The following is a 10,624-nucleotide window of genomic DNA, read 5'->3' on the forward strand; positions in this document are numbered from 1 at the left end:
ACTAAGAGCACAGGCCCTGATAACATCCCGTCTAAGTTCCTAAAAGATGGTGCTTCTGAACTGTCAATCCCTATTGCTCACATAATAAATCTATCAATCACCACTAATACCGTACCGGAGGGGTTCAAGGAGGCCAGAGTTACTCCTATCTTCAAGAAAAATAGTAGGTCTGATGTAAGCAACTATAGGCCTGTTAATATACTCAGTATAATATCTAAAATTCTAGAGAGGGTGGTGTATTCTCAAGTAGTTAAGTACCTTAATGACAACAACATTCTCCATAGCTATCAATCGGGCTTTAGAAGATCCTACTCAACCGACACCTCCCTTATTAATCTGATGGATTACCTGAGAACTGAAATGTCAAAGGGGAACCTCATAGGTATGGTAACCTTAGGCCTGCAAAAGGCCTTCGATACTGTCAACCACAATATATTATGTAATAAACTTCAAGCTATCGGTATAGGTTCTGTAGACTGGTTTAAGTCCTACCTTAGCAACAGGAGACAAATAGTCAAAACAGAATCAGAACCCCTGCCGATAACATGTGGAGTTCCCCAACGTAGTATTCTGGGTCCCTTATTATTCTTATGTTATGTCAATGATATGCCTATCAGTGTCAAGTGCAAACTCCTACTGTATGCAGATGACAGTGCTCTGTTAGTGTCAGGTAAAGACCCACAAGATATTGCTAATGTTTTAACACTGGAACTGGAGTCCTGCAGCAAATGGTTAGTAGACAACAAACTATCATTACACCTAGGGAAAACTGAAGCCATTCTCTTTGGCACGAAACATAAACTGAGAAGGGTAAATAACTTTAATGTTCAATGTAATGGGGAGCCCATCACTTTGGTTTCATCAGTAAAATATTTGGGAATCCCCTTTGACCCATGCATGTCAGGAGAATTGATAGGGAACAGTGTAGTAAAGAAAGCGAATGCCAGACTGAAGTTCCTGTATAGACAAGCACAGTGTCTACCTACTGAGGCTCGCAGGACCCTATGTCTAGCCCTTATACAATGCCATATGGATTATGCTTGCTTTTCTTGGTACTCTGCCTTGACAAGAAAACTGAAAGATAGACTGCAAATCACCCAGAACAAAATCGTAAGATTCATCCTGGGGCTGGGACCAAGAGAACATGTAGGCCAGGATGAATTACAGCAGTTGGATATGCTGAATGTTGAAGACAGAGTAAAACAACTGAAGCTAAATCATGTTTATAAAATTGCTCACAAACAGTGTCCAGAATATCTTGCTGTCAATTTTGTCAAGGTTGGGAACCAAAGCAATCATAGTACTAGGGGGAGAGAGCACAACTTTGTAGTACCCACAGTCATTGGCCAGGCGTCAAACACCTTTTATTGTACAGCAATAAAGGAATGGAACAGACTACCCGCACATGTCAAAGCTAGTCATAGCATGAACCAGTTCAAGAAGAGTGCCAAAAGGTGTCTGATGAATGTAGCTACAGAAAGGGAGGGGAATGATTTTCTATTTTTTATCTAACATACGTGTAAATTTTACCTTATTCCTAGTAATGACCCTCGTATTGTAGATAGTCTTAATGACCCTCGTGTAGTAGATAGTCTTTTTAGTATGATAATAAGATGTTATCTTCATTATAGAATAATAAGAAAATATTATAACCTTTATATTATAATAATAAGGTAAAAGGACCCCAATGGAAATAAGTCACTCTGTCTGACTTTTTTGGGTTATCCTAGGTTCTCTACACATATGCTGCTATGTATGATAATTCTATGTAACTGTATTTGTGTATACCTGAATAAACTTACTTACTTACCTACTTACTAAGTATCACAAAGGTTATTTTGGTCTGGAGGAAATAAGACTAGGTCTGCAAGAATTAATTGTTCAGTTGCAGACCAGCCTACCAACTCATTTTAAAGATGTAACACATAATAACTCTGAGGTATCAGTCAAGTTTTACAAGGGGAAAAATTATCCCAATGTTAATAATCAAAATTCATTTCCTAAAAAGAGTTGCATAGGTACATATCAAGTAGTAGGAATCAGAAATAATGATTCTCCACAAGGTAAAAAGAATAAGTACCCTCCTAAGAGTAGCCCAGTTAATAAGAAACCAATCAAAGAAAAGAGAGATTGTCTTTTCTGCAAGGGCACTCATTTTTCTAATAATTGCAATGCATACAATTCATGGAATGATAAAGTTGAAAGATTGGAAGAACTTGACAGATGTATCAGATGTCTAGGTAATCACAATGTAAAGGATTGTCATGCCAAATTAAATAACTGTTATCAGTGCCACAAAGGAAGACACCATATAGTCATGTGTAAGGGTCTATATGATAATGTTGATAATGATAAAGTTGACAATCCTGACACAACAGTGGCTAATGTAAAAAATTGCTGCTAATGTTAATAATGATGGTTTTGCTGAAGAAGCCATACCTGTGCTACAGGTAAAAATTGATGATAAAAGCCATAAATAAAAAAATGTAACTGCATTATTTGATCAGGGATCACAGCGTACTTTCATAAAATGTAAATGTGTTAATGGGATGAAAGTACAGATGGGAGATCCTACAACTCTAAAATTATCTGGTTTTCTCTCAGATAAAAGGGCTTATTTGAATGACACTGTTTATGTAACTGTCAGTTTGGGCTATGAGAAAAAACGTGTTAATGCAGTAATTGTAGATAGACTCCCAGAGAAAACATCTACAGTAGGGCTTAGTAAAGCTACAGAAAGACTTTCACATAATGTAAATTTAGCACCTTCTGGTGTAAATGATGATTCTGTAGGCCCAATTAATATTTTGATAGGTAGTGACTATTATGCCTCCTTTGTAAAGGGTATGGTAAAGAAATGTGGTACCACCCTTTTAAAGACTGCAGGAGGCCATGTAATGTATGGTAGGATTCCTCGTAATAATAATACATGACTAGAGGAAACTATAAATACTATAACTGTGTGTCTTACTCATGAAATCGTACCCCAGTATAATTCTTCCATAAAGGATGGTGTTGAGCCAGTACATAAATTGTGGTAATTAGACAGCATTGGAATAAATGTAAATGAAGAAAGTCCAGACGATTCTTTTACCTGAGAGATGTAAAATTTGAATCTGGACAATACTGGGTACGACTTCCATGGAGACTGAACCATCTAGAATTGCCCACTAATTACAGAATGGCATATGAACAATTAAAGGCTCAGCTCTGCAAACTGAGTAAGACACCAGAATTGTTGACTGCCTATAATGATATAATTTATGAACAATTAATTAATAAATTTATAGAAGAGGTACCTCCTGAGCAAGCCAAAATTTGTGTTCACTATTTGCCACATCACGGAGTGAAGAAGGATTCTAAGACCACTCTTCTGAGGATTGTGTTTGATTGTAGTGCCAGGAGTAACAAAAATGTACCTAGTTTAAATGACTGTTTGATGACAGGTCTGTTGTTGACATAAAAATTAGGAGATATCTCATTAAATTTCAGGGTGAAGAATTATGCCTTTATGGCTGACATAAGTAAAGCTTTCCTAAGAGTGGGTTTACAAGAGGCTGACCGGGATTGTACCCGCTTCTTATGGCCTGAGAATCCTAGTGACCCACTTAGCCTTCCGAAAACCTTTTGCTTTAGGAGCATATTATTTGGTGCTACATCCAGTCCGTTCCTACTTCAAGCAATGATAAATGCACACCTTAAACGTACGGGTAGTAAATTGAGTAAAGTAATGAGCAAACAATTTTATGTGGACAATTTCCTGGGTGTGACATCAACTGAAGAGGAACCGTTAATGACTTATGGAGATGCTAATAAAATAATGCAAAATGCAAATATGCCTCTGAGGGAATGGAATAGTAATTCGTCCAAATTAAAGGACAAAATAAGTAAAGATTACCCTGGAGATGAAGTACCAGAATGTAGTAATGTATTGGGATTAACTTGGGATACTGAGAGAGATTTGTCAATGTTAAAACCTAATAATTACAGTATGCCCAATAAATTAACCTGGAGGTTACCTGGAGAGAGTTCCAGGGGTCAACGCCCCCGCGGCCCGGTCTGTGACCAGGCCTCCTGGTGGATCAGAGCCTGATCAACCAGGCTGTTGCTGCTGGCTGCACGCAAACCAACTTACGAGCCACAGCCCGGCTGATCAGGAACTGACTTTAGGTGCTTGTCCAGTGCCAGCTTGAAGACTGCCAGGGGTCTGTTGGTAATCCCCCTTATGTGTGCTGGGAGGCAGTTGAACAGTCTCGGGCCCCTGACACTTATTGTATGGTCTCTTAACATGCTAGTGACACCCCTGCTTTTCATTGGGGGGATGGTGCATCGTCTGCCAAGTCTTTTGCTTTCGTAGTGAGTGATTTTCGTGTGCAAGTTCGGTACTAGTCCCTCTAGGATTTTCCAGGTGTATATAATCATGTATCTCTCCCTCCTGCATTCCAGGGAATACAGGTTTAGGAACCTCAAGCGCTCCCAGTAATTGAGGTGTTTTATCTCCGTTATGCGCGCCGTGAAAGTTCTCTGTACATTTTCTAGGTCGGCAACTTCACCTGCCTTGAAAGGTGCCGTTAGTGTGCAGCAATATTCCAGCCTAGATAGAACAAGTGACCTGAAGAGTGTCATCATGGGCTTGGCCTCCCTAGTTTTGAAGGTTCTCATTATCCATCCTGTCATTTTTCTAGCAGATGCAATTGATACAATGTTATGGTCCTTGAAGGTGAGATCCTCTGACATAATCACTCCCAGGTCTTCGACGTTGGTGTTTCGCTCTATTTTGTGGCCAGAATTTGTTTTGTACTCTGATGAAGATTTAATTTCCTCATGTTTACCATATCTGAGTAATTGAAATTTCTCATCGTTGAACTTCATATTGTTTTCTGCAGCCCACTGAAAGATTTGGTTGATGTCTGCCTGGAGCCTTGCAGTGTCTGCAATGGAAGACACTGTCATGCAGATTCGGGTGTCATCTGCAAAGGAAGACACGGTGCTGTGGCTGACATCCTTGTCTATGTCGGATATGAGGATGAGGAACAAGATGGGAGCGAGTACTGTGCCTTGTGGAACAGAGCTTTTCTCCGTAGCTGCCTCGGACTTTACTCTGTTGGCGACTACTCTCTGTGTTCTGTTAGTGAGGAAATTATAGATCCGTCGACCGACTTTTCCTGTTATTCCTTTAGCACGCATTTTGTGCGCTATTACACCATGGTCACACTTGTCGAAGGCTTTTGCAAAGTCTGTATATATTACATCTGCATTCTTTTTGTCTTCTAGTGCATTTAGGACCTTGTCGTAGTGATCCAATAGTTGAGACAGACAGGAGCGACCTGTTCTAAACCCATGTTGCCCTGGGTTGTGTAACTGATGGGTTTCTAGATGGGTGGTGATCTTGCTTCTTAGGACCCTTTCAAAGATTTTTATGATATGGGATGTTAGTGCTATTGGTCTGTAGTTCTTTGCTGTTACTTTACAGCCCCCTTTGTGGAGTGGGGCTATGTCTGTTGTTTTTAGTAACTGTGGGACGACCCCCGTGTCCATGCTCCCTCTCCATAGGATAGAAAAGGCTCGTGATAGGGGCTTCTTGCAGTTCTTGATGAACACAGAGTTCCACGAGTCTGGCCCTGGGGCAGAGTGCATGGGCATGTCATTTATCGCCTGTTCGAAGTCATTTGGCGTCAGGGTAACATCGGATAGGCTTGTGTTAATCAAATTTTGTGGCTCTCTCATAAAAAAATTCATTTTGATCTTCGACTCTCAGTCTGGTTAGCGGCTTGCTAAAAACTGAGTCATATTGGGACTTGAGTAGCTCACTCATTTCCTTGCTGTCATCGCTGTCATCTGTGTAGGACCCATCTTGTTTAAGTAGGGGCCCAATACTGGACGTTGTTCTCGATTTTGATTTGGCATAGGAGAAGAAATACTTTGGGTTTCTTTCAATTTCATTTATGGCTTTTAGTTCTTCCCGCGATTCCTGACTCCTAAAGGATTCTTTTAGCTTAAGTTCGATGCTTGCTATTTCTCTGACCAGTGTCTCCCTACGCATTTCAGATATATTGACCTCTTTTAGCCGCTCTGTTATTCTTTTCCGTCGCCTGTAAAGGGAGCGCCTGTCTCTTTCTATTTTACATCTACTCCTCCTTTTTCTTAGAGGAATAAGCCTTGTGCATACATCGAGTGCCACCGAGTTAATCTGTTCTAGGCATAAGTTGGGGTCTGTGTTGCTTAGTATATCTTCCCAGCTTATATCGGTTAGGACTTGGTTTACTTGGTCCCACTTTATGTTTTTGTTATTGAAGTTGAATTTGGTGAATGCTCCCTCGTGACTAGTCTCATTATGTCGGTCTGGGGCTCCTTGCATACATGTCTGAACCTCAATTATGTTGTGATCTGAGTATATTGTTTTTGATATGGTGACATTTCTTATCAGATCATCATTGTTAGTGAAGATGAAATCTAGTGTATTCTCCAGTCTAGTAGGCTCTATTATGTGCTGGTTTAAATTGAATTTTGTGCAGAGATTTAAAAGCTCGTGTGAGTGTGAGTTTTCATCAGAGCTGCCTCCTGGTGTTATTACTGCAACAATATTATTTGCTATATTCCTCCATTTTAAGTGCCTTAAGTTAAATCCCCCAGGAGCAAGATGTTGGGTGCAGGAGCTGGAAGATTTTCCAGACTGGTCAATTTTTAACAGCTGTTCCTGGAATTGCTGGGATGTTGCATCCGGAGGCTTGTAGACTACCATAATGACTAGGTTTTGGTTCTCGACCTTTACTGCTAAAACTTCCACTACATCATTTGAGGCATTAAGCAGTTCTGTGCAAACAAGTGACTCTGCAATGTACAGGCCAACCCCCTCCTTTTGCCTGTTCACTCTGTCACATCTGTATAGGTTGTAACCTGGGATCCATATTTCGTTGTCCAAGTGATCCTTTATGTGGGTCTCAGTGAAAGCCGCGAACATTGCCTTTGCCTCTGCAAGCAGTCCACGGATGAAAGGTATTTTGTTGTTTGTTGTTGGCTTTAGACCCTGTATATTTGCAAAGAAGAATGTTATCGGACTGGTGGTATTGTTGGTACTGGGGGGGGGGGATTTTTTTTCCAGCATTAGTATCTGTATTTGTTGGTTTGGAGTGGAGGCCATCGACTGTGGTTCCACTCCAGGAATGACTGGATTTGGTGTACGATTTCTGCCATTTCCTGCCAGTTTTTTTTCCTTCCTGGCACTAAAAAACCTCTCCCTCTTGAGTGGCTGTGGCTACCCAGGTTTTCCCATGGCCTGGATGTTTTGTATCTTTTTGTCCCCTTTAGATGGTATGCCTGGCAATTTAAGTTATAGCACAGTCTTTCCTGTACTGAAGAGGTACACAGTTCAGGGTGAAAAAGCTTACAGGAAGGGAGTTTGCATTTTCCTGTTGTCATATGGGCATGGCATTTTCTAGGGTGGTCATAGTTGCACGTCCCATCTGTTTTTCCAGATTTCCCATGCCAGCAGATACCAAGTGCATAGTATGTGCACAGGCTTGGTTTCCGTTTGCCTTGGGTTTCTGTGACTGTATTCCCTGTTGGTGCATGTTTCCCTGTCTTACTTCTATCCTCCCTAGCACCAACAATGGAGCTCCCACCAGTTGTTTTTGGTAATATATCCTCACTATTGCTAGTGGAGTCCTCTTGTTTGCTATTTCCTGCGGTATTTCTAGTTTGCAATATTGGTTTTATCTTATCTTTGACTACACTTGTTTCCCTACTATGGCTCCTGTCCCCTATGAGGTCATTTATATGTATTCCTTCCTGCGTATAATTCCCGACTACCTGGACAAAATCTCCAGCTTCACCATTACTGTCTCCCAGGACAGCATCTCCAGCTTCACCATTACTGTCTCCCAGGACAGCACCTCCAGATTCACCATTACTGTCTCCCAGGACAGCACCTCCAGCTTCACCATTACTGTCTCCCAGGACAGCACCTCCAGCTTCACCATTACTGTCTCCCAGGACAGCAGTATCAGCCCCACATTTACTGACTACCAGGACATCGCCTCCAGCCTTACAGTTTCTGACTACATGGCCAGTATCAAGGGCAGTACCATTCAGCCCAGACTTTTTATGTTCCCATCTGTTGTAGAAAGCTTCCAGGTTTTCTATGAAAGCAGCTTTGATGTTGTCCTCTTTTAATTCCCTTGTGATTTTAGTCCACAGATTTATCTCATTTGGGCATACTCAAAAACACTTCCCTGTTTTAACACTGCTTGTAGCTAGTTCTTGGATATCTGCACAAGGGGCATGACACCAATTTCCACAAAAATGACAATTTATCTATGTGGAAGCCCGTTTGTTTGACTGACCACAGACTACACACAGCTTCATAATGATTTGAATGGTTGATTTACTGCAATTCTACTAGCAACCTCTTGAATATTCTATTAATAACCTCCTTAAATGAAGCTCTAGCTATTTGTATTTCTGTTTCTAACTGTTTTTGTATATTGGACAGCTTACCGTGCACGTTCCTGATTTATATTTAATGTTTGTGTTTATAAGGGCGCCTACAACCCCATCCGTTTACAGTCTGCTTTATTGTCCAACGAAACCGTTTGAAACCAGTCAAGGGTTCGGACCAGTCAAGGGTTCGGACCAGTCGATCTGATCTGATCAATGGGTCACTTATTTAAAACATACTGGTCGGTGATTTGAGCTAACACATGAAGGATCTACTGGAAATTATCTACCCGAGTAATATGTGATTTGATTGATACAAAAGTATAACTTGCGTGTTGAAGAAACCGGTGACTGCTGGCAACTCCTACAATGACGAACGGTCGACCTCAACCCTTGTTTATCAATCGCTGTATCTAGCTTTTCTAGTTTTTTTTTGTCTCCACCACAATAAATGCTATATTATCACTATAGTTGACTGGTGGAAATTTTGGAGGAAGGACGCTTTTTCTGTAGTAATAATTGCTTCTCGTTTTGTATATTGTGACCGCTGGTGTGAGGGAAAAGGTGTAAGTGGGGTTAAGGTTGTTCGGGCAACCAGGAACCATTAGCGAGTTACGTTGCGCGCGCACACCCCCCCCCCCTCTCTGGTGGGCTGGGGCAAAACTAGTTCCTGGTGTCCGATTTGTTAAAGTTTCTACTCCTGGTAATATTTACCTTACCTGATGTGGATTGAAGTTTGGAGAGTCACTTCACCTCCACTCTTCTCCTAATCAGGTAGGGTGATCTACCAGGAGTATTACTATTTGTTCTTTTTCTAGTGTTTGCTGGTTACCAGTAATGATTTTGGCATTTATCATTCTTTTTCTTTCTTAAATGTTATATTATCATGACTATGGGTAACCAGTTTTATTTTCTCTTATTTACCAGCTCTGTTCCTGGCGTGGTCTTCCAGGATAGACGCCAGATAAAGGGGCAAGACGTATGTTAATAATACTTATTAACATTATTCTACTACTACCGGCCCTTACCTATTCTACTTGTGCTCCATCCAAGTGGTAGGAGATTCCAGAACATCGGATTACCATCTGCCCAGGATAACCTACATAAATAACATCAGAGGAACTATCCAGGGCCATACCTACTCCTGCCCAACTAAAAGAACTGAAGGCCATTTTCTTTTATTTATTTAAATTTTAAGTAAAATTCTCAAAAATCATTTTTCTCATTTTTTCCTAAGTTATTTCTTTATTTATTTTTCCATTAATTTCTTTTGTTCAGTTGGAAGGCGTTCCACTGACAGCTGGTAACTACAGGTTATATGAAATTCACAGTATACGTCTGGTATTTCAAGAAAAAGAAACTAATGAAAGTCACTCCACTCCACTAAGTACCATTATAATACTGGTTAGTTGCTACTACAACACTGTATTCTGCTATTCACTGGTATCACTAGATTATATGCGAGTACACTAGCAAGTCAGGAAGATTATTAAAAACAGCTGACCTGTGGTAAGTTTCTGGCGACTTCTGGCACCTGCCTCTATAGGCTTATCACTTCATTTACAAATTCACCTGTTTTCAAATTACACTTTAGCCTTTATCATCAATGTACTAGGGAGCCACTGTAGTATACACTATACACTATGTATACTCAATGTTATCAGGGAGACTTTCTTTCCTCTGACACGAAAAGTTCAATTATTATTATTTTTTTCACACGGGACACAGGCCTGATTCCCCTCTGGCAGTAAACTCTGCTAGGTAGTGCACACTAATTCTCCTTTTTGGCTCAGTATATAATGTTTTCCGCCCAAGATTGGTTCCAGGCGCTAGAGGGATGTATCGTATAGGATTGATGACACAAATTAAAGTTCTAGCACGTAAGAGCGACCGTGAAAACACGAGAAAACCCGGAGCACAACGAGGCACGCTGACACGCTTATGGTGGCCCACCCAAGAGAGTTTTGCTTGCTGAAGTTTCCAAATGTTTTGACCCACTAGGCTTAGTGTCACCCCTTACTATAAGAGGGAAATTATTAATACAAGAAGGATGGAAGCTTAAATGTGCTTGGGATGAAACTCTAGCTGAGGAATTCATTAACAGGTGGGATGCATTAATTGGTGATTATGAAAAAAATCCAATGTTGGAGTTCCCACGCCAGGTGGCCAATCCAGATGGGAAAAATAT

The 10,624-nt window shown here is 40.7% G+C and overlaps 1 protein-coding gene across 1 annotated transcript in view; it reads left to right on the top strand.

Moving 5' to 3' along the window:
- The window catches only part of LOC138851344 (uncharacterized), an 86,948-nt gene extending 77,296 nt beyond the window's left edge, over positions 1-9,652 (top strand). The window contains exon 3 of the mRNA XM_070080383.1: positions 9,364-9,652. Within this exon, the coding sequence (XP_069936484.1) occupies positions 9,364-9,424 (61 nt within the window). The 3' untranslated portion in view covers positions 9,425-9,652. The remainder of the gene's footprint in view (positions 1-9,363) is intronic.
- The last annotated feature ends 972 nt before the right edge of the window (positions 9,653-10,624 follow it).

The sequence above is a fragment of the Cherax quadricarinatus genome, unplaced genomic scaffold (assembly GCF_038502225.1).
Source record: "Cherax quadricarinatus isolate ZL_2023a unplaced genomic scaffold, ASM3850222v1 Contig378, whole genome shotgun sequence".
Lineage (NCBI taxonomy): Eukaryota > Metazoa > Arthropoda > Malacostraca > Decapoda > Parastacidae > Cherax > Cherax quadricarinatus.